General features: G+C 38.7%; 1 protein-coding gene across 5 annotated transcripts in view; it reads left to right on the top strand.

Annotated features, from left to right (window-relative positions):
* The window catches only part of ADAMTSL1 (ADAMTS like 1), a 391,430-nt gene extending 367,491 nt beyond the window's left edge, over positions 1 to 23,939 (top strand). For all 5 annotated transcript variants that reach the window (XM_030258675.4, XM_030258676.4, XM_072922779.1 and 2 more), the window contains 7 exons: positions 26 to 160; positions 9,628 to 9,828; positions 10,840 to 11,020; positions 14,030 to 14,237; positions 16,155 to 16,264; positions 17,035 to 17,255; positions 19,222 to 23,939. In XM_030258675.4, coding sequence (XP_030114535.4) covers positions 26 to 160; positions 9,628 to 9,828; positions 10,840 to 11,020; positions 14,030 to 14,237; positions 16,155 to 16,264; positions 17,035 to 17,255; positions 19,222 to 19,328 — 1,163 coding nt within the window. In that variant the 3' untranslated portion in view covers positions 19,329 to 23,939. The remainder of the gene's footprint in view (positions 1 to 25; positions 161 to 9,627; positions 9,829 to 10,839; positions 11,021 to 14,029; positions 14,238 to 16,154; positions 16,265 to 17,034; positions 17,256 to 19,221) is intronic.
* Positions 23,940 to 24,497: the final 558 nt, after the last annotated feature.

Genomic DNA, 24,497 nt, shown 5'->3' on the forward strand with positions numbered 1-24,497 from the left:
GCTCATTCTCCCAATCTGTTACCAGAGCCTCCACGACCCCTTCCTTACCTAGAAGACTTGACAGCAGTGTTTAGCAGTGCTGGACCCAGCACCCATTCGGTGCTGACTTCTCCTTCAGGAACAAAACTGACTGTCAGTCCAGGGACCTCTGCTCTCATAGGTAAGTCAAGTGCTTTAAGATTTTTAGATTTTAAAGTCTTTAGAGTTTATCTCATAGCTATGCATGTGATTAACCTTTACATTAAGGATTTGGTTACCCAGACATGGGCACTGAGACAAAAGACATCAAACCAATGGCTCGTTGTGAGTCATAATCACTGCCAAATACTTTTTAGACCTCAGAAATTCATTTTTAAAAAGAATTTTAATTAGTCCAAAGCTGCATGCAGAATAAGGGCTTCATAATGCTACTCTTTATATATATATAAAGCACCCTGTAAGAAGTGGTTCCTGCCCTGGGGGGCTGGGGGGCTGGCAATTATTCAACACAAAGACGTGGCAGACCAGTGTGCTACTTGATCTAAAAGAAGAGACATTGGTGGTTCTGTTTTAATTTTTCTTCTACATTTGGGTAGTTGCCTTACCATATGTCTGCTGCTCATGTTGTATATCCTTCTTCAGAGCCTTTCCCATAGTTTTGCCTATCCCCCTCTACATGTTCTGATCTTGCAAGCTCTCTGTTTTAATCTGTTCATTTTATTTCTCTTTCTTATTTCACGCCATCAGTAAAGCCATATAAAGAATCATTTATTCCAAATGAATGTTTTTCTTCTTTTCATCCTTTTCTGCCTTCCATATAGCTTTACCCTCTTTGCACAGCAAGTTCTTGTAAACTGTAAACTTGTTTCAGATCCGTGGGTGTGATTTGTTTGCAAAGAGATTCTCATTTTTTTCTAAATTTTAGGGTATATTTATTTTATTATTTCGTTTCACAGTCTGCTTTGAAACTCTATTAATTGTCAGTCTCAGATAGGCAAACAGCTTCCCTAATGAACATATTACTGCATACCATGAAAACTTGTCAAGCCCTACAATCTCAGAACTATCTTTTCTCTTTTTAGGGGTAGGGTTCTGAAACTTTTAGCAAGGGTTCTGCAGATGTGATGTGATGTGAGTGTTAATACATCTCTGCACCTTCCAAAGCATTCTTTCCACACATTTAATAGCAATTTTAAGATTTTACTTTCACAAAGGAGACATTCTATTTATGTTTTTAGTTTTGTGTGGTTTACTCTTCCAAGTATCTGCATACATCTGAATACCTTTGCAATGGCTTTTAGCCTGGAGCTTTGGATTATATTTCTGCTTGCACAAAAACTGCATTGAAATAGTCCTCAGTGGGGAAAATATCATAGGTATTTATTGGCATTGAATAAATCATTTTGAGTATGGTTTTATTGTGCTCACTGATTTAAGACTGGGTCATACTCCTCTTTCATCCATTCCTTCTCAGGTTTCCAAAAAGAAGACTTTAGGACTTTCAGGCACTTTTTATTGTTTAAAAGAAGTAATTGAATGACAAAGAGTTTTCTTCACTGGCTGTATGCAACCACGTCCTGATCAATTTCTTTTGACCGTGTCGCTCTGTACTCTGCTGTTCACTTCATGGGCCAGGAAATTCCATGGATTGTAATTGCAAAATAGCAAACTAGTTTAATTCTTGAGGCAGTTCCCTCAACTTCACTGGAGTTTTACTGGTTTGAATTTGAGCCTTGTTATTATTCAAACCTAGAGAAATTTTCTGAGATATTTTTTTTCCTAGCAAAAAGTCATAATGGAATGGGCTATCCAGTGAATTAGAAAATTGTCCATTGATTCTTTCTGTTCTACTACCCACCCAATGAACTTCAATCCTGCTGAGTCTTTCATCATTTATTATGTTGGCTCTACACTGTCTGGATGTCCCATAAAATAACTTTGGGTATATAAATTGCTATGTGTGAGATCCCTTGTCTGTGCTACTGTTAGGCACCGGTATCCCTTGGGACTCAAAAGGCCTACAATTAGACACAGATTTTGAAATCTGGGCATATGAGTAATTGTTGAGTAGTGAAAGAAAACAGAATACATGCAAAGAAACAGGGTGAAATGTGGAGGAGTGATAAGTAAGTTCAGGGTAAACATTTTATTTTATAGGAGTTAAAGAAAACAAAGGTGGAAAATTATGTTAGAAACCTGGATAAAGTCATGCATGGGTTTGCCAGGGTTTAAGAAAAACAGGAGTCAAAACTTCATTAAACACTGGTTTCATGCCTTGCAGGGGGATTAAAAAATGCAATTGAAAATTTAATACAGCAATGGAAGTCTAAAGCTGCAGGCGAGGACTTGTTTAGAAATTAATATCTGTATTAAATATTTAAAAATTCACAAAAAAACCCAAAGGAAACTATCTGTTTCCGATGCCTTGCCCAACACAGTCACCAGTATTTTTATTTTATATACTTCTTTTGCTTCTAAAGTTTTGAGATTCCAGCCAGCTTTCTAGGTCCAACTCATCATCCAGTTGAAGAGCATGATGTAGATGGTGGCTTGCACAGATAGGTGCTTACCCTGCTCCTTCACAAATGTTGAAAACATGTGCAGGGTACTGCAGTCTTCCCCAGTCCTCACTTCATTGTCAAGTTGTGTAGTAGTCACTTATGTGTCATCTGCAGATCACACACCTGAAGGACAGGACTATCTCCAAAGTACAGCTAGAACACCCATGAGCTTGGAAATATTTCTGGGTTTTACGGTAGTTCAAATTTACAATCAGAGATGAGCTACAGCCTGTCATACACTTTCTGATGTTCTTGGCTCATGGCAGACACACAAAAAACTTTACATTGTGCATAAGATAAAACACAGTTGATTTCTGAAGTGACACAAATTTATGTTTCTCTGGAAAGTTTTATGTTTTTCTGGAAAGTTTTCTCAAAATGTTTTTGGGACTTTTTAAATTTTGATTACAGTTTTCCTGAATGTTGGCGATGAAAACGTTATAAGGAACACCACTCTTTTCATGACAGAAAAAGTGTTTTGTTTGTCACCTGATAAGATTTTTGAATGTTAGAAATATTCATGATCATTTGATCTTTGTCAATTCTGATTACTTCTTGGTGTTATCTTTCAGAATTAAAGGAACATCCTACATTCCTATATTTTCAGTAGTTTATCAATGCTACAAGTATCAATTAGTCTTTTTACACAAATCCTTAGACACATTTCCATGAGTCTTCAGCTTTGTAAATGTTAATATTGGCAGAAACCAAGGTTGTAGCATCCAGTGTTCCTGACATCTAACACTTCTGCAGAAAAGGCTTTGGGCCTGTCAAGAATATTTGTTTTCATTTGAGTTCAAGCTTGTTATTTCCTGTATTTGAATATAATTCACTGGGAAACTGAGGATCTTACAAATCCGCATAGAGATTCACTACAACTTCTCATATATATTGTATTATTATTGGAGACCAATAATCATCACACTTGGCAAAAGATACAAAATATGATTTTAAAATTTGTTCTTGGTTCATCACTGATGAATACTGAACATGTTGCAATTGTGTTGCACAGTGAAAGATGAAGATTTAATGACTTTGATATCTATACATTAGTTACATTTAAGTAAGAATTTTTGAAGGAATATTAGAAGTTTCATAAACGAATGCTTCTAAGAATATGAACATGTAGAATCCCTGTAAAATTTCAGACTGAAGCACAGAGGGCAGAAGGAAAATGTTATTTTACAGAATCTGATAATATTAATAACTGGGGAAAAGCCTAGGCAATTACTTGAAGTCTGGTTCCCATCCCTCCTTACTTGTAAGGGATATTGAAAATTACTGTGATGTTAGATCACAAAGTGTATTTTTCTATGACCAGAAAAGTACAGTCAATTGTATAAAAAAAAAAAAAAAAAAAAAGGAAATATTGCTGCACCATATTTATTGTGTTCTACTTGATTACTTCCATATTTTCTCACTTCACAAATTAGAACATGATTTTACTGTCAGCACTGCAAACATAGTTCTAAAAACCAAGTCTTTTTCTGGTTTTATATTATCCAAAATGACCACAGAATTAGAGCAGCTTTGCTCTAATTTCACTACTGCTTCAGAAGATGACCAGCTGCACAGCAAAGCTTTGTTCTGCAAATATCAATATTCAAAATGCAGCTTTTTTTAAGATAAAGAGATAACAAGAACTTTTTAACTTAAAAAATATGAAGGATTTCTCTGTACCAAATTTACTGTATATCTCATTTTTCTTTTTCTGGCAGTAGCATATCACACTCATTTTCTAGTAGAATTGCTTAGGTTCCCAGAATATCACCCAGAAAGCAGAATCAAAAAAAAAAAAATAGTCACCTTGCTTGCAATGGCCTTTTGAGTATGAATAAATTACTTATTTAAAAGGTCCAACTGCCTTGGAGCCAAAGCCCAGAGTTCAGGCTGGGGGTCAGGGTTTTTTATGATTTCAGAGGGGATCTCTTCAAACCCCTGGCTAGTACTTGCCAGGAGGTTTAATGGTTATCTAGATGTCACGACAGACAGAAAAATTAACCTAGAGGTTTTTGCATGTTCTTGGGTGCATTATAGTGAGCCAAATGTGCAGCTGACTACTTCAGGAGAAGAACCAGATCAGATAGATAGACTAATGTCAGGATCAAACTCTTCCAAACAGAGCCAGAGAAGTAAATGCTGGAATTGCTTGCTAAGTACTGTGCCATAACATCTGGCTCTCACAGGACTAACTCTTGTTCAAAAATCAGTGTGAAAAGTAATAACACCACTGATCTCATCAATACAAATTTCTTTCAATGTTTGGTGATATACTCAAGAGCAAGAGCATATCTTCTTGAAAGTATGTTTTCTTGTAATTCTCCTTTGCTCTTCCCATTTCTACCATGAGCCTGTTTTTAATTTTCCTATTTTTGGGAGTTATTGCTGTATTAAAATTTGAAGCAGAAATGCAAAATAATTTGCAATCTGTACAAAGCAGCAAAAAGAAAATTCGTGAGAAATTACAGCTAAACTGGCACCTGTGCTCACCTTAAGGAAAAAGACAACTGCAGAAGCTGTGCATTAGGGTTCAGATAAAATCATGACTATCTGAGAAGTTATTTTTCATATCATTTTTTCCTCCTCATTCTCTAATAAATTTGCCATCATGTTTGAAAAGAACTTCTAATGCTAAAGAATATTTTTAGCAACTTTATTTGATATTAACATTATGTCTAGTGTCATCAGGATGAAGTACCAGGTATATTCATGGGATAGCCTGTCCTTTTAAATGTGTTATCTGTTCCTTTAAATTTTTGTCTTGGTAAAAAATCTGCCTTGTCACTATATGTGTGACAAGTCCCAGGCAGGTACATGACCTTTCTGTAGAGACTAGAATTAAAATTAAGATCAAGATTATGCCCTTATCTTTGCATTTAATTGCCTGATCACATTATCACATTGGTTGCATTCTAAATATTGTATAAAATTCACAGAGTGTTGCAGCATCTTCCTTCTACATCAGAGCACAGCAGACTATGTCAGACTACCCTGTAGCATTGCATTGAAATGTGTGGCTTTTCTTTTGCATATACACACTGTGTACATTTTGGGTTAAAAATTACATTATGATACCTCTGAATGGTTGAACATTTTGACTACTCTAAAACAGTGTTTGTTTTTCAGACAATCAGGCACTAGTCCAGCCACTGCTAAGCTCTGAACACAGGGTCAAAGGAGTGATGTTCTCTAGGCAATCTGCTGCTTTGAGTTAATTCCCTGTTATTTTGTGCCATGAATTATCTAATCTGACAACCACTGATCTATAGTAGTGATCAAAAATGCTTCCATATAAAATAATATCACTGACCTTTGGGGCAACATCTGCTGAATTTTGAGTTTGTTGAAAAGAGTTGCAGCCTTTGAACTTTTGTCTCTAATCTTTATCTGAATCACAGACCTAGATTTTTTTCTAATGAAACTAATGAGGATTTCCACTGAGACAAATCATTGTGGGTAAATGGTAGTATCAGACTTGCTGTGGGTATCCTAATATGGAGACATTTCATTCTGCCAGCTTCCTTCATATAAAAGGTCTTTTAGATTCTTGCAAAACTTGAGATTTATTCTAGAGTAAGTGTTAAGTGAGTTTGAAACACTATGGGATTTCTGACATGTTGACTCAAGGACTTCTTGATTACAAGTTTTGAAGCAACCTCTTCTTCTATGACAGTCCTCACGTGTCTCAAAAGGACAGAAGTTACAACCTCTCTGGAGCAAGCATCATCATTTGGCCTTTCCCAAACCTGTCTGTCCTCTACCTCCTCTGCTCTGTATTTTTTATTTTCCAAGTGCCATCTGAGATGCTGTTTCAAAATGTAGCAAGTTTATATTAGGTTATGAAATATAGAAAAGTTCTACAGCAGCACTGGCATTTGCAACTTGGTAATTGCATTATGTTGGTAATTGCATTATGTTGGTAATTGTCAGTTCTTGCTGTGCCTTTTATTGTACTCCTTGTGCTGTACTGCTGTCCAGTGTATGTTCCATAAGTCTCATCTGACTGCTGTTTTTTTCCCATAAATGGACAGTTAACCTGGTGATCCATAGACCTGGAGCTATGGCAGTGGTGGGGTAGAAGTTTACAGTTTAACTCCTTTTTTGTTTTTGTCATGAACTTAATAAAGCCTGTCAAAGTTAGCTTAGGTGGTCATTTGAGTATGCTGAATCCTTTGCTGTAGGCTTTGATTTTTGATTTGCCATTGCAGATTGTATTCAGAGCAGTCCTTATTAATACATGATTCTCAGTGTGTAGGATTTCTGTTGTCAGACTAAGTTTTAGGAAACAGTATTAACTACCAGAACTTGAAAATTCCCTTGCTTTTTAATGGGCCCACCATGTGTCTGTGTATTTGGGAACATTTTTTACAGCCAGTGTGCGTCTGGGAATGAGCCTGACTCAATTTTTGTTGAATACCATATATGTTTGCAATGCTATGTAAGTGATACCTAATAAGGACAACATGTGTGGCGTTGGGTAACCAATTGAGGTGTTTTGAGAACTGTTAAAAACCATGTCAGATGTTTAGTATAGTATATTGCAACCGCACCTTTGCAGCCATAAACAGTTATTTAAAATTACTTCTTTTTTTTAAGTGCTACTGTTATCAATTGGCTTATTTCAAGAATTTCTAAATATATGGTTTTCCTTGTGTAGCATAAATTCATGTTATTTGCATTGCCTTAAAAATTTTTAAGTAAAAGCTGTATTTATACAAATATTAATTATTTCTTTTGGGTTTTTTTTCAGACTTCATTGCTTTTTATAAATTTTATTTCATTCAGTGTTTGAAAACAATGAGAAAAAATTTTCATAATAGCAAACAGTTCAGTGTCTGTCACTTTATAGTATATTGAAAGATCTTTCCCCATAAGAGAAACTACAAAGACATGTCTCTTAGTTTTGCCTCTTCAGCAAAACAGGTATTACATACATGTAACTTTCAGACATGATCTTACTTACTGCCTTTGGTTTAAAAGCTGAATACATCCTGTCAATTTTTCATCCTTATCTTAGATACAGGATGGAATTGAATTTTAGTTCTGTTCCATTTAACGTGCATTTCTCATTTAAATTAGCTAAGGAGAAAATAAGACCTGACCAGAAACTGGGGAACTGATTCTCACTACCAGTAATCACCTACACAGTGTGAACACAGTAGCACAGTGTCAGCCACAACATACTAGTTCAGCAACAAGCTTTTATCTACTCTGACTGATATGTGGTTTTGCCACAGTTTGTTCAAAGCATTTTGTTCCTCACTTCATCCTTAATCTGATTTCTATTTTGAAAGCATACTTGATTTCCTTGAATGTAGAGTTTAGAGTGGAAATACTTTCATGTTTCAAGTCCTGTAGGAGCATTATATTTATTGCTTTAATACCATTTATTATAGTCCACAACTATTTTCTGTTAGAGTTCAGTAAAATAGTACAGAAATACAAAATCAAAGAAACTACCTGATCTTCGCCTGAAGTATTCACGCAAATTCCATCTTTAATAAATATTAGAAAGATTTCCTGGGGCTAATAATCCTGTTAACAGTAAATTAGAGAGTTATTTGTTAGACAAATATGAAGACATGAAAACAATCTATATTAAGAATAGACACCTCTTTTAAAGACAGTGATAATTTTTTTAATTTACATTTGTAAATGTATTTAGTACTTGCAAAATTCACTTGACATTTTTACCATTGTTTTCTATATAGTATCAGGCTGCCAAAAAGAAAAGGAATCCTTAAATCAATAGCCTTTGCACTTGTTTTTATCAGGTCTGAAAGTGCAAAAGTGGTGCATGTGTTGTATTTTGTTCTCCTAGTCTTAGCATGTTAGCCCAGAGCATTTCTGCAGCTACAATCATTCAAAAACTTGCAAAGGTTTAATGAGGAGCTGAATTTGACCTGGAGTGTCCATTTATTCCTTCCTCTCGAGAAGTTGATGTATATTTTATGTTTGTTTATAAAGACAGTTCTTTCAGAACGATTTTGTATACAATATAGGCATTCATGCACATACATATTAATACAAACAAAACAATATAAAGCTTCAGTATAACCAACTAACCATCAGAATAGATTGCATTTGCAGAAACTTAGAGACCTTCCATGTCTCAGTGACATTTATAGCAGTGCATGACAAGCCTAAGCCAGAAGCAGTCCTAGTGATATATGCCATCCCTCACATACAGCATTTCTGCCTCTCCACCCCTGCAATTGGTGGGGATAGGTTACACTACAGAAATCACCCAGTTCTTAATTTTTTCCCCAGGAAATAGGCAAGACAACTTAGCTGTCTTTCCCAATTTACAAATTTCCTGGAATTCATCATGAAACTGGCAAAGTATTCAGGTGATATGATAACCACAGTAAAAAGGGTCTTGTACTTACACTTCCTTCAGGTCAACAGCCAAAGAACTGACTGAGAATATAAATCTCATCATCTGTGCTGGTGATCCATAGACCTCACACAATACTTTAGAACATCAGGATATTTTTAGTTGCTATTTTTTGTGTGGCCAAAAAAAACCAACCCAAAAACAAGCAAACAAACCACAATCCAACCAAACCTGTAAAGACTCAGTTTTATCTCTTTGGTTTTTCAACAGAATTTTTTTATGTAAAAAACATTCTGACTTTTAATACAACACAAACAATAAATAGCATTAAATTTTTTCTAAAATAAAGAGAAAGAGGAAGATGGTTCTTTGGCTTATGTAGGAAATTTGGAGACCAAGTTGCATTTGTAGTGCATGTTCAAGAATGTACTTGAGTATATGCCAGGTTTATAACCCACCCATACCACCTTCTTCAATATCAAAATGGGGATGATCAAAAAATAGTTGAAACCTTAGAAGGTCTAATATAAATAATTACAAACTAATCAGAGATTTTCCAATTTGCAGGCTATCTGGCTTTTGGATTTTTTTCTGTGATGAAAAGTTATTCCTTATTACAGAATTACTTTTCATCATTATGAGAAAATGAGGAGAAAATGGGATGGAATCTACTTCCCCTCATTTTGACCACTTCAAAGCATGTATCTGGTTTAGTAATCAGCAGGTTTTTCTCATGTACATGTTTTTTAGGTTGTGCTGTCAATGGGCATCCAACCCCGAACATCACCTGGCTTTACTCTGGTGAGCCCCTCAGTCAGCAACATCAACTCCTGGCAGCAGGACGGATTCTTCAGATACTCAATGTCAGTGATTTCACTGATGGTGAATTCAGCTGCCTTGCTCAGAATGAAGCTGGCTCACTCACTCAAGTAATGACTTTGACTATACAAGGTAACTCTTCCATTTCAGCCATTTCACCCTGGAAAGCTCTGGCCATGAACTTCCCTGCACTGCCTTCCTCATCCTGAATTTCTCCCCTTTGAAACCATCACCATGCATATCAGAAAAAAAAAAAAGATGTCTTAACGATTTCTTGCCATGGATATAGATTTGCAGGGCTCCTGAGTACCTTACAGTGTCTTAGCTTGTACTTTACCAAAATGACACCAGATATTTCTGCCCTGCTGAGCATGAAACACACTTTCCTGATTCAAGCTCTGCTTATGTTGAGCCTCAACAATTTTCTTGTTCATAAATTCAAGACAGATGTGGCAGAGTTTATACCCCTTAAAACAAAAGCCCCTCTATTAGTACACATTAGTCAGTGTCTCACAGTCTCTTCATTGAAAAACCCTTCACTTGTAAAAGTTCTGGAACTGTAATTGTTAGAGATCTCCTAGAAGTAAGACAAAGGCAATAAAGCCACAAGAACGCTGCAGTGCAGCTGGGTTCAAACAGAATATGCAGCCTTCGTTGCTTCAATTGTCAGTGATGGAGAGGTGAAGAATTTAACTTTTCCTTCAATTTTGATATAAAATTTTGAGTGTGTTGCAATTCCCACATTTATCTTCAGGACAAATGATCTGTGTAAACTATCTGGTTAAGAGACACAGTGTTTCAAGATCGTAGAGTCATAGATACTGCTGGGTACTGCAGCTAACCATATCTTCATTAAATAACACACCTTTAAAAATTTAGATGCTCACTGGCATCTGGCTTCACTTAACTGCTATGCCATGTTATTAGTTTTCTATGCCTGTTGCTTCTAAGCACCAAAAAACTGGGTTTGTCACACCAAAGGTAGTCAGGAGTATGAGTCAGGTACCTTGCAAGGGTAGGTATCTCCTTTTCATTGAATCCCTGTATTTCATCCTGGAGAACATCTTCAACTCTCTCCTTTCTAATTGAACCCCTGCTGTCAGTTTTTCAGTGTTAACGTGCCTCTCCCACACTTCCTGGCAGAGTACCGGTGGTCGGCAGACAAACTGACAGCTTGTTCGGCTTCCTGCGGCCACAGAGGGCTGCAGCTGCCCCAGCTGAGGTGCTTACTGGATGGGGCTGAAGTCAACGCATCCCATTGCAGAGAGACACCCAAGCCATCTCTGCAACCCATCGCATGCAACAGAAGAGACTGCCCTTCACGGTTCGTCTGTCCCATGTGAAAGTATCTTACGTACCTTTAAGATGTGCTGGAAGAGTTCTTGTGCGGGTCATCACACCACTGCAGCTTCTCTGGTGCCTGTTTGGAGAAGTCATGGCTAAAAGCGAGTTTTTGAGTGCTAAATCCATACAGTTGGGATTTTATAGAAATATTAGTGGAAAACTTTGACAGGACAAGGTAGAAAGAGAATTCACAGCTTGCAATGTCTTGGGTCACACCCTATGTTGGTTATAAATTTCATGCTTGTTCTGAGCACTGAATGCATGGAAATTTTGTCACCCAAGACCTGTAGGATAATTTGTTTTTTGGCTTCATAGCAGTTTGCCCCAACAATATAAGAGACAAGAAACTAAGTTTAGCAGCTATTTCATTATTTTATTCTGAGTCCTTTTGCTGCTTGAAAATCAATATGGGCAGGATTGCAGTCGTAGCTGCAGCTGCAAAGAATTCCCTTAGCAGGGTGAAAATATCTTTTGTAAAATGGGCACATCTCATCAGATCTAGTGGGCATGAAGAGGGCTGAGTTCTGCCTCATTTTGGACTTTGCTAGCTTGTGGTTGCCTTGGAATTGTAATTCTTTGCCCTTATAGTCCCCTGGTTTTCACTTACTGCTATATACAAATGAGCCAGGACAGCTTAAAAAACTTCTGGCTACATCTAGGTCCTTCCTCTGGCACATCTCATCTACTGTGTCCAATTTTACATCCCTCACTACAATAAAGAAGGACAGAGAAGCTGGTGAAGGGTCTGGAGTACAAGTCCCATGAGAAGTGCCTGAGGAAGCTGAGGTTGTTTATCTCAGAGAAAATGGGCCCAGGAGACCTTACCATTCTCTACAATTGCCTGAAAGGAGGCTGCAGTAAGGTGGGGGTCAGCATCTTCTTCCAAGTGAAAAGTGACAAGACAAAAGGAAACAGCCTCAAGCTGGATCAGGAGAGGTTTATTTTGGCTGTTAGGGAAAAATTCACCATGGTTGTGAAACATTAGAACAGTTGGAAGTGATTTAGTCATCATCCTTCAAAGTATTTAAAAGATGTGTAGATGCGGTGCTTAGGGGCATGGTTTAATGGTGAACTTGGCATTGCTGGGTTATGATTGGACTTGATGATAAGAAAGGTCATTTCCAACATAAATGATTCTCTGACTTCACCCCTCACAAAGTTGTTTGGGTTTTGTTTTTTTTTTTACATCCTTTGGTGCAAAGAAGAGTACATCTTGAGCTTATCCAGAGAGTCAGCATAGTATTATGCTCCCTCCATATTAAAAATGTCCTGCTTCTGCAATTCAGTATCTCCTTAGCTGAGATATGTAAACATGTTTTTCCATATTTTTCATGGTGTTACTCTCTTCTCTCCCTTATTTCCAATGTGGATATGTTATGTTTCAGTATACAAACACTTAAAAGTTGTGAGTATCTCAAGAGAACTTTAGTACAACTTCCCTCATTCAACAGACATTCACTCATTCAACAGTGATTTGGGACTTGTATTAAAAAAAAAAGACAGTCTAAGCTGTGGCAAGGAGAGGTGGCCTGATGAGAAGTGGCCAGACTCACCACTTTTGCTGTGTCTTGGGCATATTGCAAGTTTCTGTTTAATCACCTTTTAAAATATATTCCTACTCTTCTTTGCAGGCAAATGTTTCCCGAGTTGCCAGCTGAGTCATAAGAAAGAAGCCAAAAGAGATTTGATGAAATATGAAACATGCTCATTAGCAATAGTTTTCCTTGCTGTTGACAATAAATTCCATGGGAATGGTTTATGTCTTTTTATACCTTCTCTGAATTGTAACACAACCCCAAATCCTTCCTCAGCTCCTGAGAAACTGCTGAGATGTAAGCTTAGAAATAAAAGTTGATTGACATACAGACCAGAGCTTTATAAGCAGTGCGGAAATTGCAGGTTCAACCACACCAAACTGCACAAAAGTACCAGTGTTCTTGTTTTCCAGGTTGGGAATATGTTTGTTTATACTTGTTTCTGAGACCACTGGAGTTAATCACCCACAGAAGACAGAGAAATAGAAACAGATACCTCTCCATGGGACTGGAGAATGTCTGTTGCCTATTTTGTAAAGTAATCGTAAACACTGCTGGTGAGGGATGTGATAGGCAGTATTTTACTCCCAAAACCACAAAAATCCTGCCAAGTATCCAGAAACTTAATGAAGCAAACTGCTGGCTTGACCATAAAACTGTTCAGAAAACTATCAGTTGCATTCTTGCTATTCCTACCTAATGCTTTCCCAAACCTGACTGTACAAGTGTTTCACCTAATGATCCTTACAGTGACAACATGCATTAGACTATTATTTTCTGGTTTTTACAGCCTTTTAACTAGTTAGACTGCATTTTTTAAATGCCAGTACACAGGGGTTCAGAGCATCAGCCTCAGCTGATAAATGCATGGTCTGAGCTTAAGAGGAAAGAACAGTGTCCTTCCTTTCCTGGGCAAACTGTTCCTGAGCAATGTTCAGGCTTTTCTGGATTATGCAAGATGTCAGGGGTACAACAGAGGAGGCAGGCAGCAGCAGGACCCAGCAGGATTTTGGCTATTCTCTCACAAGCTTGAAGTGGCATGTGAGCTACTCCAGCAATTACACAGAGATAGTTTTCCCTACTAAGGAGTGCTGCTGGGCTAGTCCTAGCGTTGTACTGCAGCTTGTGATGAAGGCTTCCATGGCACCATGGTGTAAGAGCAGACTTGCCCAACTCCTGTGCCAGGGCTACAAGTATTTACTAAGCCTCTAAAAACAGCTTTAAGGTCTGGGCCCAAAGAGCCTTGAGAAAGGTAAATTAATGTAAAAATGGCAGTTTTCTCAGATTTCACCCTCTGAACATCTTCCAGTGAAAACTATGGGAGGCCGAGACACTAAATGAGCCAACCCACTGTTGCCTGTCTTTGGTCCAACTGACAAAGATCAGCTGATGCCAAGGATCCTGCAGACAGTGGCATGTGCCTGCTCCCTGACCTGTTCTCCTTTCTCTCACAGGTGGATGGTAACATCCTGGTCTCCTTGCACACAGAGCTGTGGTGGAGGCAAACAGACACGACGAGTGACATGCCAGCGCCTGACAGCGAGAGGCAGCTCTGTCCCCATGTCCAGCGAGGCTTGTGCCCAGGTGTCCAAGCACCCTGTGGACACACAGAGCTGTAACAGGCAGCCCTGTGTCGAGTGGGCGGCCTCCTCCTGGGGCCAGGTAAGGAACAAAGTAGCATTCCAAGGACATTCCCATAGTATAGGCTAGAAAAAAGAGCAGAAAATGAGGGTTGTGATTTTTCAACGTAGTATCTTTAGGTTATAGTCTACAAGCTTTTGAGGTGGACACTAACTTGTTCAGCTCCTTCTTTCTGTATATGATACACTGCCTGTTTGGATTTCTGTAGCTTCTCATGATCACTAGAATTGCCGCTCATGAACAGAGCTTTTACTGCAGACCCCTGTGTTCTCCAGCAGAAAGGTCTACAGCTCTTTGCTATAGTGATTAGTGACACATCTGGAAAATAGCCTTCTTCAAGTCTTAATTCCCCTTACCAGCCAGTGAGAGTGCTTCAGTCTTGGCTGGCTGGAGTCAGGACTGTGATGAGGTTCAAGACAGAAGGTCTGTGCAATAATTCAGTTTTACAAAGTTGCTGATGTTGCCTGGAAATACCAAAAACTGTGAGCTTTCTTGACTTGCTTCATAATGAAAGGCAGAATTGAGGGCTAAAAGCATTTTCAAACTACCTCCTGCTGCTTTGCAGATCTTCAAATTTTCTCTTCAGGTTTTTTTTTTAAATGTTGGTAGGAAAAGGTGCCTTCAGCTACTAGAATGTGTTATTGTTCATTGCTTGAAAACATCTTGTTTAAATCTTGAAAGGTGACTGAGTTATTGTATTACAAGTTAAGCTTGGAATAATCACTTTCTATCAAAGAAAATTTTCACTCTCTATGAAATTTCAGGAAAGAACTGGATCATCTTTGCAAAAACTGTTATGCATCATATTGTTCCCCATGACATCATACTCAGCTGAGAAAATCAGACGGTTCAGAATTTATGAACTTTAGACGTAATCTCTGTGCATTATCATGTAGTATTTCTGCTACCTAGCTTACAAAAAAAATGTCAAGTTCAACATAGTTGCATACTGCCTCGTCTCCAAGCCAGAAGACTGCTACACATAGTTAGGAATGCACCACTGGTTCAGTGGATCAATTACCTGTTTGGTAGTATGGTAGTATGATGGGGTATCAGGTCACCTGTTGCACAGGGGTAGCAATCAACTTTCCCAGTTCATAAAGAAAATAAACAGCCTACCTTCTCTACCGCTACTCCTAGAATTAGTTCCTTTCCTTCATTTAATGTTTCTGGTATTTTGTTCACCACTGTGTAATCCCATGGTGTTTTAAAGCTGGTGATTCACACTAATGACCCCTTATTCAACCTTCAGTTTGTTCTTTGAAATAATTTCCAGACACTTAGAAAAGCAGTTTCCTAATAGTTGATGTAATTTTAAAATATCAGAAATACATGCTTCATACCTATACCAAGTTATGTCTTAATCAAAGTAGAGGATTAAGAGAGTTTAACTGAAATGTAAGCGTTAAGCTTGAATATGTTAGGATGGCCTTAATTTTGGAGCAAGCTTGCATATCTTTTGTGTTTCTCATGCTTCCTGCTTTTGTTTACTGTCCTTCAATGCTTTTAAATTATTCAATGGAGTGGAATATGTCCTTGGTTCAATACATTCTGAGTTATTTGGCCAATTCACATGCTGCAAAATGCACAGTAAAAGTAATGCATTGGGATTTCCTGTATGGATCATAGGCTCTTGGCTAATGGCATGAGAGCATTTAATTTCCCCTAACAGATGTATTTAAGATTAAATAATTGAAGAGAAGAGGTAATGAATCTAGAGAGCAGATACAGAAATGTAGTTTAAATGCTGCTGGAGAAGAGTGAGATAGATCAGAAAATGGCTGCACAGTCAGCCTTCAAATCTTGCAGAGGTCCAGAAAGCAGTTGAAATCTCAACAGTCTCTGAGTGGCATTATGCACTTTATTTCACTAGCTGTTTTATAAAAAATGCTACTTGCCCTCTTTTACCTCTCCTGAGTGAATCTTCTGTGTTTGCAGTGTAATGGGCCTTGCATTGGACCACGACTGGCTGTACAGCACCGACAGATATTTTGCCAGACCAAAGATGGGACTTCTGTGTCATCTGATCAATGCAGCTCCTTACCAAGGTAGGTACCAAGAAATGTCTTATGTCTGAACCCACAACCCTTTTCAGAGATACTTATCAGGCCTATTTATTCCTAGGAACTTCAGGCCAGTTGGCCAAAAACTGGAAAATCTTCTATGCATGCCAAGTCCTGACTGCAAGGCTGTGCTATATCTTCTTAAGGTGCCAGTCTTCTCACTTATTTAAACACAAATTCTAACAGAAAACAAAGGGTCTCCACAGGTGTTTTTTTTCCTTGCAGATAAACTCCACTGTCAACATTGTAATGATATTTGCTTTACATGAGACAGGTATATAAATGATGACTGATCATGACTGAATATTAATGTAATTGGCTTGTTGGCTTCCATTCATGCCTTTTCACTACCTGTGTGACAAATAGATATGAACCAAGTGTGCCTATACATCCTCTGTGATACTGTCTTGAAAGAAAAAGAAGTGTTTCAGAGAACTGGTTGTGTTCCCACTGGCTGTAGAGCCATAAAAAAGTTACTAAGTCCTGCTGGACCACATTGGTCACCACTCATTTCACCTTTCAGCAGATCTCTGGTTTGGTTCTTTGTGGAGAGGGCATTTCAGTCAAATCCTCAAACAGTTCAAATGGTCATTTAGCCTGGTGTTGGTGCACCCACTGCGGGTCTGGTCCTTGAGAGCAGTTCCAAACTGCTGGCCTCACCTGGCAGCTTGGGAAGATCTGATCTATACAGTATTCTGAGTGAATTACCTTTGAGATATGTAATGTTTGTCTCCCTCCCTCCCTCCTGCCCACAGGCCGTTGAGCACCCAGAACTGCTGGACTGATGTCTGTGGTGTGCACTGGAGGGTCAGCCTGTGGACTGTCTGCACAGCCACATGCGGGAACTACGGCTTCCAGTCACGGCGTGTGGACTGTGTGCACATCCGCACCAACAAGCCCGTGATGGAGCACCAGTGTTCCTGGAGGCCAAGGCCAGCAAACTGGCAGCGTTGCAACATCACGCCGTGCGAAAACGGTACTTCAGGAGAGGAGGCTGAGTGGTGCAGGAGTAGGAAGGAAGGGAGAGTCGTCTCTCAGACACACAGCACTGGACCTTGCAACTGGGCATCTGGGGCAACATCCAGCCCAACCCTGTGCAAAATGCAGTGTCTAAAGCCCAGCATCCCAGAGAGGAGTGCTGCCCATTGTGGAGGCTTTTGGCAATGCCATTAGTGCTGGCATTGTGTCTCCTTTTAACAGCATGAGAAATAATTCATGCAGTCTTACAGGGCAAGTCCAGAGTAGGCCACCAATTCAATCAGAGGGATCGAGCACCTGTCATATGAAAAAAGGCTGAGGGAAATGGGATTGTACAGCCCTGTTTTTAGGTAGCCTACCTGTAGCCTTCCCGTACCTGAAGGGAACTTACAAGAAAGGTGGAGCAAGACTTTTTACAAGGCCACAGAACAAGGGGGAATGGTTTCAAATTGAAACAGAATAGTTTAGCAGTAAAAAAATATTCTAAAAATAGTAGTAGGTATTTTTTTTTAAACTACAAGTTTTACTAGATTTAGTAAAACTACTAGTTTTACTAAAAAACCTAAAACTTAGTTTTAAGCTATTTCAGTCAAACTATTAGTTTTACTAAATCTAGTAGTTTTAGATTAGATATTAGGAAGAAATTATGTACTGTGGAGGTGATGAGACAATGGCACAGGTTTCCCAGAGATGCTGTGGAAACCCCATCCCTGGAGGTTTTCAAGAACAGGTTGGATAGGACTCTGAGCAACCTGGTCCAGTGGAAGGCTTCCCTGTCCACAGCAGGAGAGTTGGAACTAGATGATCTTCAAGGTCCCCTTACAATACAAACCATTCTATGATTCTGTGATTAACTTTCAGTTAATGGTACAGACAGAAAGAAAAACATGAATCACAACCAGACTTATGGCTGTAGTCCAAATCCAGTGGGTAGGTGGATGATGGGAAATCCTGTAAGCAAGACTGCTTTCTTGCAGATTACAAGTAACAAATTGGGCCTGTCAGGGAAATAGAAAAGGTATTAATTTTTTAAAAATGAAATGAACAGAAAAGACCAATGTGCCTGTTTGGAAATTATGCTTACATACTCTGTCTTGCAAGCCAGTTGCTTGCAATCATTGCAAATGCAGTAGCAGAATCCACATGTACTTGCCTATATTCACACCTGCTCTGGTGCTCCCTCTCAGCAAAGTGAACTTCATAGGTCCAAACTCATTAGTTTGAGGGACCCTAATGGAAGCTGAAGCAATGAGGGAGATTGCATGTATCAAGCAGGACCTTTTACAGGTTTGATAACTTGACACCTTTGATACCTTGATCACAGATATCAGGCTGGAGGCTGATGCTCCAGCCTCTTTCTGCTATACAGAAATGTCCCAAATTCAAGGGTCTTGCAGGGATACTGGATGGTTGTCCAAACTAAAAAGCAGGAGGCTATGAGCCTCACAAACTGTACAAGTGGTACCAGAACTTAAGCCCTAGAGGAGTTCAAAAGATGTCTTAACATCTTCATGGTGGGTGTTTTCTGACCTGTGAAAAACACAAGACAATTCCCAGTCAGCTGGGGTGACACACACTGGCTCTTCAAGTGGAAAGCTGGCCAAAGTGCCTCTGAGCTACTCCATTAAAAAAATTATCCAGTTTCGTTTAGCTCTTCATCTTTGGTTTAACTGTTAGGAAACTTCTAGCCTCTCTAAAATACTGGTAGATGACAAACTGACAGTGTTGGAGCAGCCTCAGAAGCCCTTTCTCTAGGCTCTGTAATTAAATATTGCTTACCTTCATTGATCCTGTGGACTTGCAGTCCACATTCAGTCTTTGCAGCAAGTCAATCTCATGCCCACAGTAAGACCTCCCAACACAAAGGTTCTCCTCTTGTCCACCCAAGGATATATGTTCATAGGTAAGAAACACTTTTTTCATAACTTCATCACCATTTCTTCTTCTTGTTTCTCCTTTGGCAGTGGAGTGCAGAGACACTACAAGATACTGTGAGAAAGTGAAGCAGCTCAAACTCTGCCAGCTCACCCAATTTAAGTCACGTTGCTGTGGGACTTGTGGAAAATCTTGAAGACAGACAAGATGAAAATGGAGGAACAAGGGGATCACAGCCTTTTCTTCACTGAGCAAAGGCTTTTGCAGAAAGTACAGATGGATGGAATCCTTTTCATTTTATTTATTTATTTCCCTATTAAAAAAAAAATTAACAAATCATTGTTGTAAAGGGACTTGACAAGTTTTCCCTTCTATGCATCTGGGAGACAAAATGCAGATAAACGTGGTCATGAGGGTAGACCACAGAGTCAGAGAGACCCATGACACCAAGCAATGGGTACCAGAGGAGTGAGGCTTCTCCTCAATCTTCTCCTCAAATCTCCTTATGCCTGTGTGACACACCAAGAAACAAGTGAGGAAGAGGATCAGAATCAAAACCTAATATCATATTACAGAATCACAGAAGCCTCGAGGTCCAGGGAGATCTTCAGGGTTATCTAGTCCAGCCATTAACAGCACTACCATACCCACCCCTAAACTATCCCTGGGTGCCACATCCAGACTCTTCTTGGACACTGCCAGAGATGGTGACTCCATCACCTCCCTGGGCAACTTTATCCAATGCCTAGCCAGATTTTCAGTGAATATTTTTTTAATATCTAATCTGAGCTTCCCAGCTTAATTTGAGGCCATTTCTTCTCATCCTATGGTTTTAAACATGGCAGAAGAGGCTGACATTGCAAGTTCTTTCAGGCAGTTGTAGAGAGCAATGTGGTCACCCCTGAGTTTCCTCCCAGGTAAACAACCCCAGCTGCCCCAGTTGTTCTTTATCGATGTGTCTTTTAGATCTTTCACCAGATCCATAGCCCTTCTCTGGATATGCTCCAACACTTCAACGTCTGTCCTGCAGTGAGGGGCCCAAAACTGAGCACAGGATTTGAGGTGTGGCCTCATCAGTGCTGAGTACTGGGGGACAATTACTGCCCGGTCCTGCTGGCCACAGGTTGGTACAGGCCAGAATGTCCTTGGCCACCTCAGGCACCTGGGCACAGCTGGCTCACATTTAGCCAGGTGTTGACCAGCACCCCCAGGTCTCTTTCTGCCGAGCAGCTCACATCTCTCTTCGACTTCCTTAAGAACACAAGCACATGAGTTTGCTTTATAAGCTTATTTGTTACATCCAAGATTGGAAGCCTTTTTGATTTATAAACTCCTCTCTCCTTCCTATACCAGGCAAGGGACACCCTTGTGATCTTTGAGGATCTGGTGTCTGGAGAAGTTGGACAATGGTCTATAACACAAGTGGGTCTAAAATACACCTGAAAATATTTCTATTTTGAGCTTGTGAGGGAGGATTGGAGATGAAGGGTTGTCCTCGACACAGAGGTATGATGGTGATATTAATGATTAACCAGCAAAAGGAGAAAAAGTATTATAACAGACTTAAGCACAAACCTGCAAACACTGCTCCCTAGAGAGCATAGGCAAGAAAGATAGAAATAGTACATGATCAACAGGAGACACTTTGCATAGTGCGTCCTACTAACACTTATTTAGAAAAAAGAGGTACTGCTTTCCAAAGTTCTGGTACTGTCAGACCTGGGGTTTTGGAAACGAACTTGTAGAAGTGGGTTTTTCTATTTTGTTAACATGAAGTTTCTCTTTCCTGGCAGCCAAGCCCTTTGGATAACTGGTAGAAAAGAGCTTTATTCTGATTTTTCATGGTTGTTACTACTCAGCCAAAACAGAACCACTTTAGCATCAGCCCCACTGGACTAATGAAAATAACTTGTAAGAAACTTGCTCCTCTCCAGCTGCCTCCCACAACAAAACAGGTGCTATAAAGCAGATCTTTAAGTCCATCTATAACACCCCAAAGGTACAGTCTAGAAAATGAGACTGAAATATCATACTCACAGCATGATTTTGCATGCAGGCTATGAGTCTTTTCTCCTGGCCAGCTGCAGTGGATATTCAGCTAGTGGAGTGCTACATGATACTAGTTCCTGGGCATTCTATTCTCTGCTTTGCTCAAAAAAAAAAAAAAAAAAAAAAAAAAAAAAAAAAAATTAGAAGAAATCTGCAAAGAGAGATTGAGAACTGTGGAATTTTAGAGGAGAACTACCTGATTTCAGGTTTTGCTTCAAGGTCTTCTCTAAATGAAAGGTGTTGGGGCTAGTGCCTTGTGGTATATTTATGAAATGTTGTTCAAGTTCTGCTATGTTACAACTTTCATGACATGCGGATTTTTCAGTAAAAGTGGGGGTCCAGTAAAACTGGAGGTCAGTGCCAGGTTCATTACATTAATCTGTCTCAAATTGGCTTATTTCAAAACATATCTGGGTGTGAACGCTCTTGGCAGAAATGGGTCTTCAAGAAATAAGCATCAGTGTAACTTTTTATTTAAAAAGAAAAAGAATAATGACTTTCTGTGTATGTAAATTTATATCTTTTCTGTATATTTATTAGGATTTCTTGTATAAAAAGTGCAATATTAATAATTGTACATTATTTTGTCCAGATAAAACTATTTTGTTTTTCTTTTTTAATCTCCCCAGAATTTTGTTCCTCTAAAATCAACAGTAATAGTGTATTTCTCTTAATTTTAATAGCACTTGCATTTAATTGGGGATCTGCTTCACTGTGCACAGGGTGCTTTATAGATTATGAAATGAGGGAGGGATGATGTTTTTAACTTGTAAAATTATAATTATGCATGGAATGAAGGACAATTCCTTAATAACATAATAATAGCAATGATGATGATGACGATGTGATGGATATTTTTGATACATTAGTTAACAAAATGCAGCATGGGGAAGTATTTTATTTTGTGTAAAAGCAAAATATGTTCCATCTATCACATGTTCCATTGTATCTGTGTAACTGTGCACAGGATAAACACAAAGTATCTGATCTGGAAAGGCCACTGTGTTGTCTCTGCACAGTGTGAATTTAATTTCACATGTCTGTCTTCTGAATTGTGACTTGGAAGCATCTCAGTAATATAAGGATTACTTGTTATTTTTTAAAAGGATGCTTTCCTTCTCTAAAGAGAAAACAAAACAGCAAACTTGTATTTATATAACTTTTTGTACAAGCAATGCAGCTTATTTATTTAACTACAACTGTCTGACTTGTTGTTTTTTAATCTTAAAAAAAAAAAAGACGAAGTAGCAAAGCTGTTGGAGCTCTCTGTCCTTATTCTTTATTATCATAGCAGCACACACGTGTTACACAAAGTACACATGATGTACCTGCCTTGGGGAAAGAGGAGATGTCTTATCTCGTTTTTAAAAGTCTCCAGCCACTAAGATTCTTCACCCTGTGTTGGAGATACGTTTTAATTCTCCATTTGCCTTGCTTTATTCTTATTTGCTAATGGCTTACCCCTATTCCTCTTGCAGAAGTATAAAGCTGGTCCAAGGACCATGAAGATCAATAGAAGTACACTCCTTTTTTTAAATAGCAATGCTTCAAGACATAACTTTCCTCTGCACCCTATGGCTTGAAGAAAGACCTGTTAATTCCAGGCTGCTGCTGCCTTCAGTAATGGACCTGCCAGCTACCTAAAACATCAGGTGTGTGTGCAGAAAGAATTATGCTAATGGTCTAAATTAAGAAGGGAAAAAAGAAAAAAAAAATAAAGCAAAATGCATTTCTTCTTAAAAAAAAAAAAAAAGTTTTGAAAACTAAGCTCTTGCCCTTTTCAGACAAGCAAGTCAAAGACCAGATCTAAGACCTACAAGTAACTGAAGGCAGTGGGGATTTCATCATTCATTTTCAGTAAAACAAGCATAGAAACTGTTATGTGCATAAAATGAACAGGTTTGCATATGTTCTCAAAACAATAATTATTGTCTCTTATGCTTAAGGCTTTAGTTACTACTCAAGTCAAAAAGCATTCAAAACCTTAAAAGCAAGCTTCCAGTTTTGCTGTCCTGACTAATTTTCTTCACAAAAGAAAACCAGTTCCGAACCAAACAGAAAAATACAGTGCTGAAAGGTTCCCCACAGAGGATCTACTTCCAGCCCCTCTTATGTGACACAGAAAGCACAGCTGAACTACTCCAGGCATCTGTGTCTGCATGCATGATCTCAAAAAACAGAAGCCATAGCCAGAGTTTTCTAAAATTAACTCTAGCTAGAAATCTTTTTCCTGCTCTCTAGATGCAATTATATGGACTGCAGTTGGAGTTTGTTTAGTTTTTAAGTACAGATTCTTCTTGATAGGCAGTTGCCTATCAAACAAAAAGCCCTTACCATTTTTTTGGTGCACCAACATTGATTCATAAATAAATCTGGTTATTCTAAATCAGCATCACCTGATACCTCTATTTGTAGAAGGTCAGACAAAAGCTTACTCTTTTCCAGATTTTCAGAACCATAAAATTTCTCAAAAGTTTTTAATGCCAGTTTCAGCAAGAGTCTAATCATTTTAGCTAGTAGTTGAGTAAATAAGCTTCATTCATTCCGTTACTTAATTTTTAACAGAGATGATTTCAAAGTCTTTTGAATGTCAAGTTTGCTCCCAGACCAGCAGTGTATGCAGATGAGAAGCTCAGAACTGCTAATGCTAACTATGGCTGTACCTATTAATTGCAAACCACAGCTTGGGGATCATCAGTTTAACTATTCCCTTCATCTTCTTTTTTAGAGGCATATGTATATATATATATATATATATGTGTGTGTGTGTGTGTGTATATTTATATATATTTATACACATCAATAGTGCTTTGTATTAACTGTCCAGTTTTGCAGAAAGTAAACCAAAAAGCCTGTCAAATACTTGAGTTAGCACAAAATTGGAGGAGGGGAAATCAGCTCTCCTTCTTCTACTGATCATACACATTTCTCACACCAAAGCAATATCCGTTGATTACTATTTCACCTACATTGCTTATCATCATCTCCAGCCAACAACTCCTCTCCAGTCAGCCAGAATCAAACCTATAACTGGTCATATACATAGCCATTTTAATATATTTTAATATAAATTTTTCACTAAGGCATTTCAGTAATTGCAACCCAAGTTAAGCAGATTTATGAGGGGGAAAAGACACATATCAGTGCCTCCTTTTCCATATTAAATACTTACTTCTATTTTCACCTGCTTTTTCACTGAAGTACAATACTTGTTCCTTCACCAGAGGCTGCATTCTTGTCTCACATGGTGCCTCCACCCTCACATGGGTGCTTGCCCAGACACACACCCATGATATTTTTGACAGACCAGGCTAAT

This window comes from Taeniopygia guttata, chromosome Z, assembly GCF_048771995.1.
Source record: "Taeniopygia guttata chromosome Z, bTaeGut7.mat, whole genome shotgun sequence".
Taxonomy (NCBI): domain Eukaryota; kingdom Metazoa; phylum Chordata; class Aves; order Passeriformes; family Estrildidae; genus Taeniopygia; species Taeniopygia guttata.